This window comes from Artemia franciscana, chromosome 7 (assembly GCF_032884065.1).
Source record: "Artemia franciscana chromosome 7, ASM3288406v1, whole genome shotgun sequence".
Taxonomy (NCBI): Eukaryota; Metazoa; Arthropoda; class Branchiopoda; order Anostraca; family Artemiidae; genus Artemia; species Artemia franciscana.
This window is the reverse complement of record NC_088869.1, coordinates 5,809,166-5,831,621: the sequence shown is the minus strand read 5'-3', so window position 1 is coordinate 5,831,621 and position 22,456 is coordinate 5,809,166. Positions and strand designations below refer to the sequence as shown.

The following is a 22,456-nucleotide window of genomic DNA, read 5'->3' as shown; positions in this document are numbered from 1 at the left end:
TGTCCCGGTCGTCATTTGTGTCCCTGTGCTTTGTTGATGGCTCTTTGAGTGTCGCGGTCGTCATTTATATTCCCTGCGTCCCGGTCGTCATTTGTGTTCCGGTGTCCCGATCTGTAATTTCTCTTTGAGTGTCCTGGTCCTCATTTATATTCCCTGTGTCCCGGTCGTCATTTGTGTCCCGGTGCTTTGTTGATGGTGATTGCTAATCGAACATTCTTTGTGTCCCGGTCGCTTTCTCTTTGAGTGTCCCGGTCGTCATTTGTGTCCCGATGTCCCGGTCTGTAATTTCGTCAGTCGACACACAAACATGACGTCACTCGACAGACACACAGACAACTTATTTTTACACACACATATATATATATATATATATATATATATATATATATATATATATATATATATATATATATATATATATATATGTGTATATATATATATATATATATATATGTATATATATATATATATATGTATATATATATATATATATATATATATATATATATATATATATATATATATATATATATATATATATATAAATAAGTTGTATATCTTCTATATATATATAAATAAGTTGTCTGTGGATGTGTGGGTCTGTCTGTCGGGTGACGTCATGTTTGTGTGTTGACTGACGTCATGTTTGTCGACTGACGTCATTTTAAGGATTGAGCTGTATGCGTCATGAAGTTGTTTGTCGAATGACGTCATGTTTGTCAACTGATGAAATTACATACCGGGACACCGGGACACAAATGACGACCGGGACACAGGGAATATAAATGACGACCGGGACACAGGGACACAACTACAACGAGGACGCCGGGGGCACAGGCGGGATATATAAATGACGACCGGGACACAGGGATTGTTCGAATAGAAATTACAGACCGGGACACAAATGACAAATCTATTTATATACATAGACAATGAGACAGCGAAGAATGTAGTATATTCGCATGTTTTACGTAGTTAAAAACATATATATATATATATATATATATATATATATATATATATATATATATATATATATCTATATAAAAATAAGTTGTCTGTCTGTCTGTGGGTCTGTGGATCTGTGGATCAGGTGACGTCATGTTTCGGCTGACGTCATGAAATTAGTTGCCGTCATTTTTGTTATGACGATGCTTAATATATTGTAAAACACATTAATTTGGTTAATAATATACCATTTAAAACACCAAAATGAACATGCTGGAATAGTCACTCGGTGAGAGAGGGTGTCAGAACGGAGAATGAAGGTCCCAGGTTCAAATCCTGGTTAGGCTAAAAAAGGTAAAAAACTAAAAACTAAAGAAAAAACTGAAAAAACTAAAAAAAGGCAAAAACTACAAAAAAAAACTAAAAACTAATAAAAAAATAAAAAAGCCGAAAAATTAAAAAAACTAAAGAAACTAAAAAAAGGAAAAAACTTAAAAAACTAAAAACTAAAAAAAACTAAAAAAAAGGAAAAATGAAAAATAGAAGAGAAAAAGAATACTAATAAAATTAAAAATAAAAATAAAAAAAAATAAAAAAGATAAAAAGCTAAAAAAAGGTAAAAACCAATAAAAACTAAAAAGAAAAAAAGGTAAAAAACTAAAAAAAAAAATCATCTAAAAAACTAAAAAAAACAAAAAACGTAAAAACTAAAAGAACTAAAAAAGTAAAAAAAAAAACTAAAAAAAGGAAAAAACTGAAAAATAAGCGGGATATAAAACAGGGGGATATAAATGACGACCGGGACACCGGGACATAAGGAATATAAATGAATCAGAAAATACAACTCATGTTTCCAAATGACGTCGTTTGGAGCCCAAATTGAAAATCCAGATCAATTTATGTCTACTTTCAAAGTAAAAGGGCAAATTTATCATAGAGCAGGGTCTCTTCTACCATTCTCAGGCGAGAATCATAAATTTTTACAATTGTACTTCATCAGTGATAGAAATTCTGAATTGAATGCACGTTGCGAAATTTCTCCCAACATTGAAAGGACAATCGTTTCCCAATTACAACATCTTTTCAATTGAAATTCATTTGTTTAGCCTGAAACTTTGTGAAATTTTTAATTTCCCAATGGTTTCTTGGGATTTCTGGCAAAAATAGGACGTTTATTAAGAATTAGATACATTTGTGAAGCCTTTTTTGGGGGATTTTACAGCATGCAATTATCCGGTCAAGTCACTGCCCAATTATTAATACGTTTTCTGTCCAACTTTTTACCCTCTTTGAAGTAATTAGCAATTGTACTGTTGTTGTTTTTCTGTAAAGAGAGTTTGCTTTCCACGGCAAAATAGAATTATCCTTGATACTAGGGCGTTTATCCCCCCTTTTCAGGATAAAGTACAGCTTTTATGGATCAATTTTGTAAACTATTATTTTTCATTAAAATCTACGTTTTTACATTAGGAGAAATACCCCCTGCAACACCCATATCGCACTGTTAACCCTAAAATTTCCCTTTCAGTGGGATATAATAGATTAATCACTGATTCTATATATACACTTGATTCTATATAATAATCACTGATTCTATATATATATATATATATATATAAATCCTCCCCATATTCCCCATGAATCCCCATATTTCTTCATGAAATCCTCCCACACCAACCGCGGATGACCAGCTTTCTGTTTAGCCCTAGACGGCCAGCCAAAAAGGACTGTATTTGGGAATAATTCATCCTTTTTCCACAAAGCGTGCCCTAGCCATCTTAACCTTTCTCTCATTACAGCCATAGAAAGCAGGATGCTATCTCAAATTTTGGATTGAAACATTCTGATAAAAAAAAATTCTAGCTGTTAATTCCTTCCATATTTTTTTTTGCATAGGCTACGATTCCAACTCAAACATAGGCTACTCTTGTAGCATACTTATATTTGAAGAAAGATCTGTTTTCACTTAAGTTGTGATCCTTTATAAGATCATGAGGGATCCCAACGTGCGACAAATATTTTCTGGAAATCGGAAAATCAGAAAATCCGATATATATATATATATATATATATATATATATATATATATATATATATATATATATATATATATATATATATATATATATATATATATATATATATATATATATATATATATATATATATATATATATATATATATATATATATATATATATATATATATATATATATATATATATATATATATATATATATATATATATATATATATATATATATATATATATATATATATATATATATATATATATATATATATATATATATATATATATGTATATTTTTCTATTCATTTTTACAAGCTAGAAAAAAAATTTTCTTAGAAAAACAAGTTAGAAAAACAGTCCCCTCCCTCTAAAAATTTCTCCAACACAAAGACGTTTAAAGTATAAAACGTGTGAGATCCAACGTTTAATGTATAAAAAATTTTATGGTCAGGGGAAGTGGGATACGTGAGAGGATGTTTCTATGGGTAAATTTACCACAGGGAAGAACATTTTCATGAAGAGTTGCTGGATTTTACAGCATTATTTAAAAAAAAACATTTTTGGTTACTTTTTAAGTAACCAAAAAAAAATCGGAGGGAATCTAGGCCCCCTTCCACGCTCATTTTTCTCCCAAAGTCAACGGATAAAAATTTTGAGATAGCCATTTTGTTCCGCATAGTCGAAAACCATAATAACTATGTCTTTGGGGATGACTTACCATATCTACGTCTTTGGGGAGGGGCTGCAAGTTACAAACTTTGACCAATGTTTACATACAGTAATGGTTATTGGGAAGTGTACCGACATTTTCAGGGGAATTTTTTTGGTTTGGGTGTGGGGTTCAGGGGAGGGGGCTATATAGGAGGATCTTTCCTTGGAGGAATATTTCATTGGGGAAGAGAAATTCAATGAAAATGGCGCATTATTTTCTAGCATTACTATTAAAAAAAACAACAATGAAAATATAAACATGAAAAATTTTTTTCAATTGAAAGTAAGGAGAAGCATTAAAACTTAAAACGAACAGAGATTATTACGCATATTAGGGGTTCTAAAAATACTTTAGCACAAAGAGCGAGGTATTTAGGAGGAGATAAATACTTCGCTCTTTATGCTAAATTATTTTTAGTAATTTCAACTATTTATTCTACGGCCTTTCTGATTCAGGGGTTATTCTTAAAGAATTGGGACAAAACTTAAGATTTAGTGTGAAGAGCGAGGTATTAACGAGGGGACAAATCCCCTCATATATATAATCAAAAATATAAGAATATAAAAGTTTGTTACGTAAGTTAATTTTTAAGTTACGTATATGTTTTACAAATAAAAACGTTCGTTAAAAATTAAAAGTTCTAGTTGCTTTTTTAAGTAACCGAAAAATTGGAGGGCAACTAGGCCTCCTTCCCCACCCCTCATTTGTCAAAATCGTCTGATCAAAACTAAGAGAAAGCCATTTAGCAAAAAAAAAATTAATATGCAAATTATATTTTAATAATTTATGTATGGAGAGCCAAATTCAGACATGCATCAATTCAAAACTTTCAGAAATTAAATAAAAAAAAATAGTTTTTTTAAATGAAAGTAAGGAGCGACATTAAAACTTAAAACGAACAGAAATTACTCCGTATATGAAAGGGACTTTTCCTCCTCAACGCCCCGCTCTTTACGCTAAGGTTTCTTACTGTTTTAAAAAGTAGAGTTAAGAGAAAGGGTCAAACTTCAGCGTAAAGAGCGAGGCATTGAGGAGAAAAAGCCCTTTCATATGCGGAGTAATTTCTGTTCGTTTTAAGTTTTAATGTCTCTCCTTACTTACCGTTACAATAAACTTTTTTTTTTTTAATTTAATGTTCAATGAGATCCCAGTGGTCGATTCTTCTCGGCGAGTTTATTTATATTTGGTTATATTGATGTTAATGATAGTCGAAGATCACCCTTTTTCACAATGTCAAGTCTATTGCGATCTTTTGATAACATTTGAGAAACACGACTAAATGCCGCTTCAACAAGATAAGACGTAGGAAAAGCAATAACGTAGAACCTGCGCTTTATCCCAGAGCAAAGGGTACTTTGTAGCAATGTCGGTTGTTTTCCATATATTGTACTTTTCACCTTTGAATTTTGCATGCATTATTTCATCACTTTGTATTTCGTTGAGGGGCTCATGCAAAGATATGTCTATAAGGAGCAGCATTAAAACCTCGTTATACCTCACTCTTTCCGCTAAAGTATTTTTAGTAATTTCAACTATTTATTCTACGGCCTTTGTGTTTCAGAGGTCATTCTTAAGGAATTGGGACACAATCTAAGCTTTAGTGTAAAGAGCGAGGTATCGACGAGTGTTGAACCCCCTCATATACGCAATTAAAACATACGAATATAGAAGTTTGTTACGTAAGTTAATTCGTAAGTTACGTATATTTTTTACCAATGAAAACGTTTGTAAAAAATTAAAAGTTCTAGTTGCTTTTTTGAGTAGTCAAAAACTTGGAGGGCAACTAGGCCTTCTCCTTCGCTTCTTTTTTCTCAAAATCTTCCGATTAATTGCAATTAATTAATATGCAAATTTCGTTTTAATTATTTATGTGCGGAGAGCCAAGATCAAAAAATGCATTAATTCAAAAACGTCCAGAAATTAAATACAAAAAAACAAGTTTTTGTAACGGTAAGTAAGGATCGACATTAAAACTTAAAACGAACAGAAATTACTCCGTATATGAAAGGGACTTTTCCTCCTCAACGCCCCGCTCTTTACGCTAAAGTTTTTTACTGTTTAATAAAGCAGAATTGAGAGAAAGAGTCAAACTTTAGCGTAAAGAGCGGGGCGTTGAGAAGGGAACAGCCCCTGTTATTCACGGACTAATTTCTGCTCGTTTTAACTTTTAATGTGGCTCCTTACTTTCAGTTACTAAAAAATAGTTTTTTTTTAATTTAATTAACTTGCAATTCAAATCAAAATATGGCTCATTCTTTTTTATATTTTTTTGGCAGGCCACACGACTCTACACAACTGCTCATTTATTTCATTTAACTGCATAATTACACCATGTGCATCTTTTTCATTGTCCTCTAACGCTTTCAACTTATTTTTTACATGCGATTCCAAGAGCTCTGTTTTAAATGCCTCAATATCTTATCTGTTAAATAATTTCTAATTCGTTTTTCTAAACCTACTTTTCTAAACCCCACACTGTAGAAATTTCTTACTCGTGGGACGCGGTCCTGTAACTGCCCAACCTTCAGCTGAAGCTTAATAGCTCTACGATCAGATCTAACTAAAGCTAATGTTCCCATATTAATCGATTCAGGTACAAATTGCGTTTTAATTAGCGCATAATCTACAACACTAGGAGTTTTTCCCGAAAGGCAAGTAATCATCAGATCATGTTCCCCACAAAGCGCCAGGAGCTTTCTTCACCATATATTTATTTTTGTTTTTTCATCCTTGTTACTTCGTGGTATTCTACAACAAATTGGGACAAAATCACCTAAATCTGGGATCAACACATCTAAGATCTCAGCCTCCATACCGGTATTCGCATTAAAATCCCCCATCAACACGCACTCCAGATCTCTCTAACTTTCTTGTATTAACGATAATTTTTCTTCAATAATTTCCCTAGTATTTTCTCGACTGTACGAACTATTCCGTGCACGTAAATTAACTGCTTTGGGAGTAAACCCAAAATTAATTGCTTCCCATATTCAAAACAATTACACAGTCAAAGCGTTTTCAGATCTACTATTAATTCTCTCACAACTTTCAATAGCAGGTGCTTTGACCAAACCCGAAATGCCACCCTAATATTTATTATTTCTTGATACATTACGCACAAACTTTATTCGTTATCTTTCCGGTCTTGTCGGTTTAAAACCATAACCTGTCATCGGATCTCAAAATGCAATTTAGAAGTCTATTAAAAGTTTAAAAAAAAACTTGGGTTGGTTTATTTTAACTTTAATACCATTTAAGGCTTGCTGGGGGGAGGGGTTGCAAAAAGAAACCTTAAAAAACAAATGTATTTTTAATACGTCTCTAAATAGTAGCCGAAACTAAAAAACTGAATTTTTATAACAATAGTTACATCAAAAGAATTGCATTTTAATGCTGATTTTAAATACATAAGTTTTATCAAGTTTAGACTTACCCATCAAAAGTTACGAGTTTGAGAAAATTTACTTTATTTTAGAAAATAGGGGGAAGTACCACTTAAAAGTCATAGAATCTTAACGAAAATCAAACCATCAGATTTAGCGTATCAGAAAACCCTACAGAAGAAGTTTCAAGCTCCTACCTACAAAATGTGGAATTTTGTATATTTTGCCACAAGACAGATCACGGACGCGTGTTTCTCTTTTTTTTTTTTTTTTCCCAGGGGTGATCGTATCGACCCAGAAGTCCTAGAATGTTGCGAGAGGGCTCATTCTAACGGAAATTAAATTCTAACGGAATTAAGTGACCAAAAATATCGGAGGACACCTAGGCTCCCTCCCACGCGAACTTACCTTGGAGTAATTTTTCATGGTGGAAGAAAATTTCCATGAAGGATTTTTTGCATTAAAAAAGAAAAAATAAATATGAAAAAGTTGTTTCAACTGAAAGTAAGGACCAACATTAAAACTTAAATGTTTATGTTAAATTGTAAATGTAAATGTAAAATTGTAAAATTAATTACTTCAAAATAATGTAAAATTAATTAATGTCTTAAAATGTAAAATTATTACGCACATGAGGGGTTCACTTTCTCCTAATACCTTGCTCTTTACGCTAAAGTAATCAACTATTTATTCTACGGCCTTTGTGATTCAGGGGTCATTCTTAAGGAATTGGGACAAAATTTAAGCTTTAGTGTAAAGAGAGAGGTATTGACGAGTGGGCGAACCCCCTCATATACGTATACGAATATAGAAGCTCGTTTCGTAAGTTAATTCGTAAGTTACGAATATTTTTACTAATAAAAATGTTCGTAAAATTAAAAGTTCTAGTTGCCTTTTTAAGTAACCAAAAAACTGGAGGGTAACTAGGTCTACTCCCCCGCTCCTTTCTTCTCAGAATAGTCCAATCAAAACTATGAGAAAATCATTTAGCCAAAAATATAAATTAATATGCAAATTTGTTCTAATTATTCATGTGCGGAGAGCCAAAACCAAAACATGCATTAATTCAAAAACGTTCAGAAATTAAATAAAAAATAAGTTATTTTTAACTGAAAGTAAGGAGCGACATTAAAACTTAAAACGAATAGAAATTACTCCGTACAAGAAAGGGGCTGTTCCCTGCTCAACGCCCCACTCTTTACGTTAAAGTTTTTTTTACTGTTTTAAAAAATGGAGCTGAGAGAAAGTCAAACTTCTGAAGTTTATTCATGTAAGCCTCCTCGCCTCAAAGCTGCTCAGTCTTCAAATGAGAGCTATATCTTTCAATCTGAACAGGGGTGGATCCAAGGAGGTTACGGGGGTGCAACCCCCATGCCATGGTGTTGGATCTGTGGTTGGAACTGCTTGCTCTAGTTTGGATCTGGACGAAAGTGATTTTTTTTTTTAATTGATTTTTAATAGTTGAGTTTTTCATAAATTTGTCAATATTAAGACTGTTTCTTTTTGCAAACAAGTTTGAAACAAGATATTAATCACTTTGTATGGTCTCTGTTAGATTTCACTATTGTTGTATACCCTCAAAAAGTCTTTAATTAAATTTGCGGGTTTTGCGTATTACCGCAAAACCCAACTGCGAGGCAAAAATCTTCATTTCGTAATAACAAGGAGAAATTTAAAATCCTAACTTCTTTAGGCTGTCAAAATGATATTTCAGGATTGTGCTGTCACAACGGGACTGAAAAGCAAAATATTTTCTTCTTTTTATTGTCAAAAATTTGTTTTCGAGTCTTGCTATGGCACTGAGGCAAAGAAATTGATAGGCCTATCATTACTTTTTTGGCAGTCTGTTTTGGATTTTTGGGTTTGCTTTCGTGTGAAGTGTGGTGGCTTTTAAAACAGAGCCTAGTTGTTTTTTAGGGGATTTGTATAATAGAAAGTAAATGCATGAGAAGTACAAAAATTATTAATTTAAGTTTTGGATTTTTGTGAGGAAATGGTGGCCACTTTACTGCCTATTTTCATCCAATTAAAGATCTGCATTATATGACATATCACCTCCTCTGTTCATCCTAAAACATTAAAATAAAGGCGAAACTCGTTTAGCACTTCAGACCATTTCCAATACCTACGACGCATAATTGTCGAGGTTCGCTTTAAATTGCGGGTATTTCTTTGTTCGCAAGTTTATCTAAGTGATCGTAGATCTCTTGAAATGAAACAGATTAACAATAGCTCGTTGTCATTCCCGTTCATTCTACTGAGTTATAGATCTCATTATAAATTCATTTGTTTTGCTGGCTAGCAACTGAAAACAATCTTTTTTAATTTTAGTGTTGTCTGAGTAATTAATTAAATTTTAGCGATTGCAATTCAAACTTACAATTTGAAAGAGAGAACGGAGAACAATTTTTTCAAAAGGAAGTAAGGACCAACATTGGATTTTAAAACGAACATATATTAGCATATTATGTGAGGGGGGTTGCTCCAAATTGCTCCCTTATAGGGGGGTTGCTCCTAATAGGCTAATAAGCCTAAGCGTTTCTGAAAGTGTTTAAACAATGATTCTATTTTCTGTTCGGGGGGGGGGGGGAGTATTTACACCCAGAAATTACTTCCATGACTCATAGATCTCCAATCACTTTTGACTTTAAGTTCTTCATAAAATTTTCAATAGAGAAAATTTCTGTGAGAGAAATTTTTCATTGGGGAGAGGGGGATTTCCCGAAAATATTTGCCACACATTGGGGTCCCTCGTGATCTTAAAAAGGGTCATAACTTAAGTGAAAACAGGTATTTCTTCAAATATAAGTATGCAAAAGGAGTAGGCTATTTTGAGGTGGAATCGTAGCTTATGCAAAAAAAATTCTGGAAGAAATCCAACCCTAGAATTTTTTTTATAAGAATGGTCCAATCAAAATTTCGAGAATATTATCCTGCTTTCTATGGCTGTAATGAAAGATTAAGATGGCTAGGGCACGCTTTGCGGAAGAAGGATGACATATTACCGAAGATTGTTATTTTTGACCGACCGTCTAGGGCTAAACAGAAAGCTGGTCATCTGCGGGTGGGGTGGGAGATTTCATAAAGACATATTTAAATGAAATGGGAATTTTCTGGGAGAGTGTAAAGAGGGAAGATTTGAATAGATTGGGATGGAAGAGGACTGAGCTTAGCCGTGTCGACCTAAGGCGGCTTGGTGCTGCGGTAATTTGTTAGTAATAGAAGTATTATTCTGTTCAGAATAGTTGAAAAGCCAAACAATTATACCTTTCAAGATACCCCGATCCTCCTGGGAATTGGTCTAAGTTACAAAATTTGCCTTTTTGCCTACGTTGTCTATTATAGGTAAGTATACATACATTTTTTGAGTAGGGAGATTTTCTGCTAGTGAAATTTTTCACGGGGAGAATTTCCCATGTGAGGCAAGTTTCTAGGGGGTAAATTTCTCATGAGAAATTTTACAACAGGGGAATTTGCTAGAATTCTTATACAAAGTTTAACCATAAAGAGCGGGGCGTTGAGGGAGGGACAATCCCTTTCATATACATGTTATATGGTTTTAAGATATATTAATTTTGTTTTAAGCATCTGAAATTCATTCTTGTAAGCATCTTCACCTCAAAGCAGCCCAGTCTTCAAATAACAGCTAGATTTTTCAATCTGAACAGGGGCGGATCCAATAAGGGCGAGGGGCGCACCCCCATGACATGGTGTTGAATTTGTGGTTGGGACTGCTTGCTCTGGTTTTGGTCAGGACGAAAGTAAATTTTCTTTGTAATTGATTTTTAATAGTTGAGTTTTTCACAAATTTATCAATATTAAGACCGTTTCTTTTTGAAAAAAAAGTTTGAAACAAAACTTTAGTCACTTTTTGTGGTCTTTGTTAGATTCTACTAATGTCACATACCGCCAAAAAGTATTTAATTAAATTTAGGTTTATCAACAGAATCTGTTCCTATTACCGCAAAAGCCAACTGCAAGGCGAAAATCTTCATTTCATAATAACAAGGAGGAGAAATCTAAAATCCTAACTTCTTTAGGCTGTCAAAATGATATTTCAGGATTGTGCTGTCACAATGGGACTGAAAAGGAAAATATTTAGTTCTTTTTACTGTCAAAAAATTTTGTTTTTGAGTCTTGGCACTGAGAAAAAGAAATTGATAGGCCTGTCATTACTTTTTTGGCAGTCTGTTTTGGTTTTTTGTGTTGCTTTTTTTTTGCCAAGAGGGGTGGCTTTTACAACATAACCTAGTTGTTTTGTAGGGGATTTGTATAATAGAAAGTAATTGTATGAGAAGTGCAAAAATTATTAATTTAAGTTTTGAATTTTTGTGAGGAAATGGTGGCCACTTTACTGCCTATTTTCATCCAATTAAAGCCCTGCATTATATGACATATCACCTCCTCTTTTCATCCTAAAACATTAAAATAAAGGCGAAACTCTTTAGTACTTTAGACCATTTCCACTACCTACCTACAACGCATAATTGTCGATGTTATTTTTAAATTGTGGGTATTTCTTTGTTTGCAAGTTTATCCAAGCAACCTATTATGCGCCCCCTCCCCCCTCCAAATAAAATCCTGGATCCACTATTTTTTCCTCGGAAAATCCAATTTTAAATAGCAAATTTCAAGACATGAAAATGTCTAATCAAACAGTTTGTGGTAAGGAACTGTAGTAAGGAGCGACCCGGCTCAATAGAAACCAAAACTCTAAAAAATGGAATTTTGATACCAATAGCTACATCAAAAGAATCGCATTTTAATACTGATTTTAAATATTAACGAGACAAAGAGCCTGAGTCATAGCCAAGATAACAGGGACTGACAGGACGAGAATATGTATTATTGCATAATAACTTTGTCACTAATTTTTCGTATCAACATTTTTATACCATCTTACTTTCAACAGATTTATTTGAACTTTATCCCTCACCCGATTTTAGATTAAATTTACGACCATTTCCACTGCCTACCACGACTCACAATTGTTGAGGCTCCCTTTAAATTGAGGGTATTTCTTTGGGTAGTACCTTTCTTTGTTTATCCAAGCAGCCTATTATGCGCCCCCCCGCCCCAAAAAAAATTTCCTGAATCCACTATTTTTTCTCTAAAAATCCAATTTAAAATAACATATTTCTCAAATTTATCCAAAAATAATTAACCTTTTAAAAATTAATATGTATTGAGACAAAGAGCTGATACATTGAGCAGTTTGAACGGTTTGTATTAAATAATGTATTAAATATAACCGGTTATATTAAAATAAAGGCCAAACTCCTTACCACTTTAGACCATTTCCACTACCTAGGCCTATGTATGACGCATAATTGTCAAGATTCCCTTTTAATTGCAGGTATTTCTTTGTTCGCAAGTTTATCAAAGCACCTATTATGTGCCCCATCCCCCCAAAGAAAATCCTGGATCCACTATTTTCGCTCTGAAAATCCAATTTGAAATAACAAATTTCAAAACATTAAAATGTCTAATAACGAGACAAAGGGCCTGAGTCATAGATCTCAGCAAAGAATGTCTAAACGGGTTTTTTGGAAGTGACCGAGAAATAGCAAGGCTCTGACTTAGATACTGTATTATTGCGTAATATCTTTGTCAATAGGAGAAACTATATGACGAGTATTAGCTGAACTGATAGCTTTTGCTAAATTCAAAAATATGTAGCGCTGTATAAGCAAAACTATTCAAATTAATGACCTACTTGTTCAAAAAACAGAGACAATTTTAACTGTAGAAAAATCAAATTTCTAGGTGGTATAATAAAGTAGTTATAGTAGATTGAATGTCAAAAAGTGTGAAGAGTGAACAAAGTGACCGAGTACCGGTCGTCTTACCCTACTTCAAAATGCCTTCCTGGGACATACTTTAACCTCTAGACCTATCCCTGATAAGTATCATTTTCCTAACCTAACCGCTGTCTAAGAAAGCAAGAAGTCATTAAATTAGAATTTTACCCTTTTGGTTAGGCCTACTAGGCTATATGCTCTTTAGAGCCCCTTTAGGGCTCAAAATGAATTTGCCAAAGAAACAACTCTTGAATTGAGCATAATAAAGGCGTCAAGTGTTACATTTACTTTGATCCTAGCTAAATCATGCTAGAAACTGCAAATTTACCCTGATAATTTTGACCTATCATGGCCTAAAACTGAACAACCAACACAATTTCTAAATGTACTTCAACAAAAATACGGCAAAAACATGACACTATAGCTAGATTACCATTCTAGGTGAAATATTTCTACTGTTATATTCAAAAAAATCAATCCCTCCTGTCAAATCTAAATCTGCCTTGATGACTGTGAAGATAATTGTGACAAGTTTTTGATAGATGGTATTAAGTTTCACTTACCGAACTTATTTAAATAACAAATTCTTTTTTGCTACAGAATTGACCTAATGCTCTAGGGGTTGCGGCAAGCTTTATCTTAGGAGCGAAAATTTCCAGTTGTGAAATACCAATGAAGAGTGGTTCTGGCTTATAAGAAACACTAGTAAAGGTAAAACCGCAAGTCACGAATAGCAAGCTATTGAAAAATTGACTACACGAAAACGGTTCATTGCGGTTGTTGAAGCGCGGAAACGAGTATGAGATATTTAAATAGCATAGGCATAGGAACATATAAATCAAGCTCTAGAAGCCAATAAAAAAATTCGGAAGGCTAGCCCATATAACTCTAGGCTAGTTGTTCCTAATTAATAATACAATTCTTACCTTCTATGTTCATTTCCCTAAAAATGCCCTCCCAGGTCTTTGGGTCTTGGGAACCACATGTTTTGAATAGCCCTCTCGTCCTTTGTAATGTATTAAAGGATGACTTTAGATAAATATGATCAGTTTCTCAGATATTGCATTTTAAGATTACAAAAAAGCTTTGAATTCAAAGAACGGATTTGTTTCAAACGGCTTAGCATTAATATTTTAGCACAGCCGTCGAACCATTATGACAGTTAAACCGATAGCAAAACCAACGAAATTTGACGGATCAAGAAAAGATCCGTCAAAAAACAACAGCGCTGCAAGTTTTGTGCCTTGTGAGGCGCCACACTTGAATTCAGCCCATTCGGAGTTGGTGTCTCCAGAGAAAAGGCTGTAGACGCACTGGAAACGGTCTTGCCGAAAATCGATCACTAAAAGGAGAATATACTGGCGTGCACCCATTGCGCGTAAAATTGTCACAGCTATGAAATGGCGAATAAGATGAAAGGCTTTTCCGTAATACACTAGGAGAAGATTGACAATCGCACTTCCTCGGTCAAGCCACTCGACACTAGGGTGGTACATTCTTATTAAGTAGATAGTTGTGATGCTTCCTTTCAAACATCCGTACTGATATAGATCAACAGAAGGAGAAACCTTTGACATCAACTCGCAGTATATAAACATTTCGGCCACCTTGGACATGTTCGGGGTTATTGAGATAGGTCGGAGTTGATCGCAAGATTTGGACCCTTCACTATGGTATGACGCAAACCTCCGCTCTCTTCCAAGCACTAGGGAACACCTACTCTTGGAAACACTAGTTAATAATAGAAGAGAGTGGCTTGCGAAGGAAAATAGCGAATTCACTTAACAAACTTAAACTAAGCTCGCAATGGTAGGACGCACAGTTCCTATTCAGCTTCTGAAGTTCCTTGTAAACAGCAAAGTTGGAAACTTCACATACATCATCAATCTCTTCTTCATTTATGAGACTCGATTTCTGAACTGGTGATTGACGGAAAGGTGGTAGAGATGCCAGCAAAAAAGTTCACTTCCGTAGCCAAGAACATAGAAACCCACTGTTTTTTTGTTTGGTTAGTCACCAGCAATCACAAAGGAAAAAGAAGCATACCATCCTCTTTCGATACCCCGCCGTCACTAGGTGTCATTTTACCAGCAAGTCTTTTTACTAACGAATGCCATTTGTGTAGATCTGTTGCAGGTAAGGGCATACTTTTGTCCTTCACCCATCGGCTCAGTTTGACAACATGGTTCCGCAACTGAATCGCCATTGCTGCGAAGGCAGCAGGGAGTCTTAGTTAGGCCCTTGAGGTCGCTTAGCGGTCGTATAGTAGTTTCGAATTGTTTGGTTTTGAGGAATGCTGAATTTGCTTCAAAGAAAATTATGAAATGATCGAAATTATGGTAGGGTCCTCGGTATTACAACCACTTGCTGCAAATCCAAAACATTGGAAACCCACTGTTTGTTTGGTTAAAGTCACCAGCAATCACAAAGGCAGAAGAGGCATACTTTTGGCGCATTTTATGTACAAAAAACTGTATGTGCTCAATAAGTTCGTTCCTGTTTCTGGCACTCTCAGGGTAATAGACCGAAGCGATTATCAAACACGAGTATCTTCTTGATAAATGTGTCGGTTTGCATTCCGTCCAAAATATCTCATGATCAGAGTCAATTGGATCACTTAACAGCTTTGACGGTAGATCGTTCCGAAAGTAAAGTCCTACGTCACCTCCACGACGATTCAGGCCACGGTCGCGACGAGTATTAAAGCCAGCCAGTGTAGTCTTTAATGCGCGCTGACTCCGAAGTAATGTCCCAACATTCGCTGATTTTTACGAAACAGGCATTATTGTCGACAAAAGACACCAAGCCATCTAGAACTGGAACACTCGAAATATTTTAAAGCTTTCGATAGTTTTTCTATCAGGAAGAGAGATCTGACACTTATTACAGCGCAAATTTTACCAATTATACAAATAAAATTAATTGCCCTTATCGTTATCTTAAAAAAAAACAGTCACCATGCGCTAGATAGCGTTGAAGTTTTTATCGACACTAGCATTCTTCTAAGGTACTAATACTATGCTTCCAAACTTCAGATCAGTCTACTTACGAAGATTTTAGGTAGATTCACTTCCTGGTGTAAACTGAAGGAATGGAGTTACAAATTCCACTATCAACTAAACGAAAAGGGTCTTTCGGTTACGTGCTGTAACGAGAGCCCCTCTCACTTTTTTTTTTTAGCTAAGCTGAGCCACCTGGCGCTTGTTCCTTAATAAAGCCAGCGTTCGAAAAGAAGCTTTTTTTTTCATTTTATTCTTTAATAGACAAATTTAAAATACCCAAAGTGCTGATATGCTTATCAGTGCAAAGTTGAATGCTTCTCTTTAACCTTTGGTGAATAGATTACATCCAACAAACACGTGAATAGATTTCAGAATGGCCAATATTTCAGAAAAAGATAGTTCTCAGCTTTTGCTTTATATTCTCACCATTAAAAATTAGAAATTCACTATTTATTATATATCACCCCATTTTCTCTAAAGAAAGAAAAAAAAATAACGATTGACTCTCTTTTATTCAGCAAAGAATTTGATAGAAAACTTCGTAACACCTCCAAAAACTTGAATCTTCTGATTTACTTAAAGATTTTGCCTTGATTGAACTTGCGACCTTGTTTGTCCGTACCAGTCCATGAGAAGTACTGTGTCACTAAATCCTTTGTTTCTTGCGCATCGGGGTCAAGTTTCTTCCAGTCATACGATTCGTAGTCGATCTGCCAATCGGGACTCAACTGAAAACGAGAAACTTGTCGATAAACCATCAAAAATAGGTTTACAAACGTATATAAAAAAATAAAAAAAAATCGATTGGACAAGTTTTCCTTCTAACTTTAAATATAATTAAAAGTTCAGACCAATGGTACAACAAAAAGTTTACTGGTAAGAGTGCCATGGCTCAAAAATAACTAAATTCAGCTCTTTTTACTGGATTAATATTTAGCACAAGAAAACCAAAGAAGAGTCAGAAAGGCGAATTTATTCTCTATGCAGAATGGCATTTCCTTGTCTGTCTGGGAATATTTTTATTTTTGTCTAAAGAAGTACCAAGTAATGTGATTGTATCGCGGAAATACACCACAGAAATGTAAATGAAAGTACAGAACACAATAAAACCTTACCTAGCTTATAGGCAAACAATTACACTACGAATAGACCGTGCTCATTTACAGAAAACCTTTCATAGAACAAAAACGATAGGATAAAAGCAGCTGTACAAACCACTTTCGATTAAACCTAAATTAAAAACAACACACATAGGGTTTCCCTCCTTTTATCTTATTTTGTCTTCAAAATAAATATCCTTTTTTTCCCCAAATAGTTTCAAGAATAATTTTGATATAAATCTGTTCTTGGATGCATCAATCCTTAATAATCGTAAGATATGTGCTTAAAATAACGACTTTGAGTTACTGGATCCAAAATTTTTGAATAGAACAAAGAATCCGACTTTTTATAACACAACGTATACTTTATTCCCAGTGGCCACCTTACCCTTTACTTTCAAAGTATATCTTATTATTTTCTTTCACATTTATTTTGTCTCCAAACGTCTAGTTCAAACTAGGTTAATTTTTCTTAATAATTTCAACCCTTGATTTAGCAGCACCTACTGCTTTTCAGCTTCTATTCGTCCATACTCTTTTAAATCGCATCGTCACGAGGTATTCAAAGGAGTCAATGGATAAAACATCACAAGGAAAATCGCTCCAAATCGAAGCGCAACGTCGAACATGGCTGTCCTTCAATTACTCAATTCACGGGGAGTCAGTATTAAGATAACGGGATCGAGCTGTGCCCCTTTCGCATCCGTCTTTTCGGTGGAACGATGTGGGCGGGGGGGGGGGGAGGCTGTAAGAGAAAGCTCTACAGAAGGAGATGAATGCACGCACTTGTAGAAATCAAACATCAACACTACATCAAACCTTTTACTAACAGACTGGAGCAATGGGTAACGACTAAACCTGCTCTATCAGAGCCGTGTCTTGGATCTTCTGAAGTGGCGCCAGCTATTTTTTCGGAGAACTAGTATGCAGGCGACATCCATGCTCGGCAATGGGTCTGATGCAACACTTGGAAAGTGGGAAGATGAATGAGCTGGGTAATAAAGTTTTTACTGCGGAGTGATCCCCAGCTGTCTTGTACAGGAGATTCTCACTCAATCGTGGTGGATTTACCAAGAGCGGATTTACCAAGAGCGGATTTACCAAGAGATTATAAGGAAACGAAGCTCATTGACTCTATTTACAACTTCATTTGTGAAGATGAAGCAGGGGTGTATGCGCATCATTTTCGGTCACGACATCAGCAGCTCCTTCGTTAAATAAAATTTTATCTATTTCTGTCAGAACATACTTTACATCAGAGGTGACAGAAATAACTGAATGACTTTTTAGTAAACCCATTCATAGTCCGCGTTTTTTTCTCTTAAGATTTCACGACTTAAGTGCTTGACCAACTCTTAGGCCCTTTCCAATAACAAAGCAGATTCTAAAATAAACCTGACTATCAGGACTACGGATTCATAATCTAAGGGCCTGAATTCGACGAAATTAATGAAAAGCAAAGACCATGCTTTTAGACAGAGGCTTAGAAGTTTTGCTGCTCCAGTTTGCAATCCTAATACTACTACCGACAACTCAATGCAGGACCAAGCAGCCAACACAGCTGCACACGCTCCTCCTCCACAATTCATTCCTTACTTCCTATTGAAGTTTTTCAACAAACCCCCATTTAGCAAGCTAGACTTGAATCTTTTGTCCGTAAGAACAGGGGTTCGAGTCCTGGTGTCGCTGGTCATTTGTTTGGACAATCCCCCATTTAGGGGATTATTGAATTGTTGATTAATATTTGTCTGTACTCAAGGTTGTTACTAAATGGGGGATAGAATTCAATCAGCCCAATAGTCTTAAAGATAATGCAGATTTTAACCCATATAATTGAATATTGTTGCTCTTACCCTTATTCAACACTTATTCAAAGCATTATAGTTCAATGGTTATTATGATCCAAGATATAGATAGTAAGCCAAACTCTGGATAGTTATAGAGAAAACCCGAAAAGATTAAAAAGTAATTTTCTTAAATCCATTAAAAATTAACGGAAATTATTTTAAAACTTTTTCCACAAAAGAGGCCAAACACAGCTGCACAAACTCCTCCTCCACCATAATTCATTAACAATTTCACTCTTAACCCCCCCCCCGAGAAGTTGAATTTTCTTTAAAATCCTCCCTTCTTCAATCTTTCGAATCCATTCGGGGACTGGCTTTCCGTTTGTCCAGCGATAGATGGCCAAAACGATCAATATTTGACAACGGATTGACATTCATTCTCAAAATATGTCTTAGCCATCTTAACTTTTCTGTCATTATAGCCTTTGAGAGCCAAATAGAACCTGCCATACGGTTGGTTACACGGGTGCCTAAAATTATCCTTAGACAATTCGCCAACAACAGCGTGAAATTTGAAAGTCAAGTTTTAAATTCTTTATTTCAGTAGTAATTGTGAAACCGGTTTCAAAATTTGGGTCCAGTTGACAAGACCCATTATCTAAAAATAAGGATTCATCAAAAAACGAAATATCTTTTCGGTCATGTGACAGTGGATATACGTATTCTTAGTCAATCAAACAAAGCAGAAGGAAAAGTGAACAGATAGTTGGTTACTTCGATTTTTATTTATTTACTAATATATATTCGAAGGCTAGTTGTAAGTATCTTACAACCATAAGTTAATGAAGGCTTAAATCGTTTTTAACTGAAGGACGAAGTCAGATTGGTCTATGGATGAGACACATACTTTTGACTATCTATGAGCTGCTATACTATATTTTTGGCAGGTAAATATCTCTTTTCATTCTTATCGCTGAATCCTCTTAATCCTCTTCTGGATGTGATTTTTTTAATCTAGCAAGATACATCTTCACTAAAATGGTGTCTAAGCACACTTTTTGAATGATCACCAACACAGACTTTCTCATTTCCTGGCTAATGTTTAGGGAAGACAACCCCTAGCTGTGAGCATTCAATCTCAGTAATCCTTACTAGAAGTGGAGAGAGACCAAGTCTTGCGATCACAACTCATGCCGACAATTTGGAACACTGGCAAATTCCGACTGACGAACGAGGTACGTGTAAATATTTTAAGACTGGATATTCTACATTTCTATGTGAAAAACGCTCTGCCCTGCTCAATATGATACAGAATGTGAAGTGTTACAAAAAAAAACAACGTCTTACGATTACAAGGAAAGCCAATCCACGAAAATGTTGATGGTAGGGGAGGGGATGGACTTACTGAAAACACAAAAAAGGTATTGTTCAAGAACTAGAAAGGGGAGGAGCTGTTGCCCCTTACCCTAATAGGCACCAATGGTGATTACAAGATTTGACAGCTTTATATTCGTTTTTATACCTTGCATACTTTTGCAGCATTGAGACAAAACAGGAAAAAAAAGCAAAAAATATATGGTATTTTACAAAAAAAAATACATAAAAATATTTTCGATTTCAAAGTCTGGTGAGTATTCTGAAAAAGAAGTTTGTCCCTCGGCAGCTATGCTGTTGACATCCTGCATAGATGTTACATAGCTAAATCAGCTTCATTCAAAAATCTGAGTCATAGCAAATGAAAAGAAAAGATTTAGGCTTTACCTTGAAGGCTAGATCTTGACCTCTCCAGACCCATATGCCAGAAATGGACGAATCGTTGTCTTCACCAAATACGCAAACAGAGGCAAATGCTTGCTTTCTCATCTTTTCTATTCGCTGGAACATACCTGTAAAAAAAATTTTGTTCTTGAAAGATACAATCAAATAAATTACAAAATTGTAAACATTACGTTTTTCTTGAGCATCTATTGCTTCAATTCTAGTCAGGGTTCTTCAACCCTGGGTCGCTCAAAAATAGCCCATGAAGAATCTTTGTAACATAAACAGGACATTTTTTGTCCTTTTTTGTAATTAATAGATTAATTACAGAAAAAAGAATTAAGCAATAATAATAAAGGACAAAGACGAAAGAACATTAACTAAAAAATAAAACCAAGGCTAATCCGGTGTTATTTTTTGCTTCCCATACACAAAATCTCTTACAATACTTGGCAACATAAAAGCACAATTTAAATTCTTATATTATTGTTAATTGTATTCCATAGTTTGCAACCTAAATAATTTATAGACATTCATAACATAAATATACCAGCGTAAAAAATGTTACATATTGACAAGAAGTAATCATAGATCAGTTATATATTAAAACTTATATACTTATGCGTTATGCATTTGCAAACTCTTAGAATCATTATCAACTAGATCCAACAGGTTTAGGTATGCTTGAGCAGTAACGATCCACAAAAATCTTTTAATTTCACAAGGGTCTTGTAATATTCAATTTACAACTTCATATAAACATAAAAAAATATAATATATAAAGGCTTAAAAAATAAATAAAAAATAAAAATCAAAACTAAACATAGCTTCTAGAGAAAGATAAGAATCAATTTCGAGATTTGACATAGAAAAATAAATTACTTTTCAATATTGTAAAATGTACCCAGAGCTTTAACTTTTCTTTATAGTATTTTTATAACTTTTCTTTATAATATTATTTATTCAATAATAATAGAAAAGGGAACATAATAAAAACCATAAGTTATAAATGTGAAGTAATATAAGCTTACAAAATAAAACAAAGATGAAACCTCTTCATTTTTTACCTCCCCTTACACAAATAAAACTTAGTCCAGTAACACTACAAAAAGAAGGCCAAACCTCGGTATTCGAGCAACAGAAATGTTTTTTAAATGAAAATATTTCAGAAAAATTTGCTTAGTAATATATCCAAAATTGCGGTGCAGAAATACTCCTTTATCAGGGAAAAGAGAAGATAAAGAAGGAAATCGCAAATTTGAGTTTCTGAAATACTTTCTGGATTGAAAGGTCGTTCCTATAAAATCAAGTCCGGGGAGACCAAAAATGAAACCAGAGTTGGAAAACGGTAAAACTTAGTACCCATTGTTTTTTCAATTATGTATTATATTATTAGAACGCCACAAATGGTATTTTAGCCCCTTCTGACCCCACCCAGGGTGAAAATGGGGTAACAGGTGATTGAATTCTTAAACTCTGATGTCATTTTCAGTCTCCCTGGAATTGAATTAGTAGTGAAAGATCTTTCAATCCAGAAACTGTTGCAGAAATTTAAATTCAACCCCCTCCCTGTCTCCCCTTTTTCCTACAAAAAGAAGTATTTCCACACGACCAATTTTGGATTATCAATATCATTCAAATTCTGGGTCAAAACCGTGAAGTTTGAGACTTTTTTAAAGTACACCCAAAACTGAGCAGACCTAAAAACTTTTAAGAAACTTTTGTGAAACACATTTGCTAAGTTTATGAATTTGAGTAACTATATCCATTCAAAATGAAAGTGGCGTGATATTTTGAATCAAAAAATTGTCAAAAAGGTAAAAAAAACACAATTAATAACAGTTCATAGTCAAACATGACCTTTACGGAGGAAAGGAAAAGGATCTTTCCTGAAATCACAAAAAGGAGAAGCCCCATCTCGTAGATAGCTAT

The 22,456-nt window shown here is 34.4% G+C and overlaps 2 protein-coding genes across 2 annotated transcripts in view; both read right to left on the bottom strand.

Annotated features, from left to right (window-relative positions):
* The window catches only part of LOC136028667 (elongation factor 1-gamma-like), a 100,431-nt gene extending 86,615 nt beyond the window's left edge, over window positions 1-13,816 (bottom strand). The window contains exon 1 of the mRNA XM_065706494.1: window positions 13,804-13,816. Within this exon, the coding sequence (XP_065562566.1) occupies window positions 13,804-13,816 (13 nt within the window). The remainder of the gene's footprint in view (window positions 1-13,803) is intronic.
* Window positions 13,817-16,372: 2,556 nt separating this feature from the next.
* Window positions 16,373-22,456, bottom strand: part of LOC136028767 (elongation factor 1-gamma) — a 30,920-nt gene continuing 24,836 nt past the window's right edge. Inside the window, exons 8-9 of the mRNA XM_065706668.1 lie at window positions 20,528-20,652; window positions 16,373-16,607 (exon numbers count right to left, since the gene is read on the bottom strand). Coding sequence (XP_065562740.1) covers window positions 16,452-16,607; window positions 20,528-20,652 — 281 coding nt within the window. The 3' untranslated portion in view covers window positions 16,373-16,451. The remainder of the gene's footprint in view (window positions 16,608-20,527; window positions 20,653-22,456) is intronic.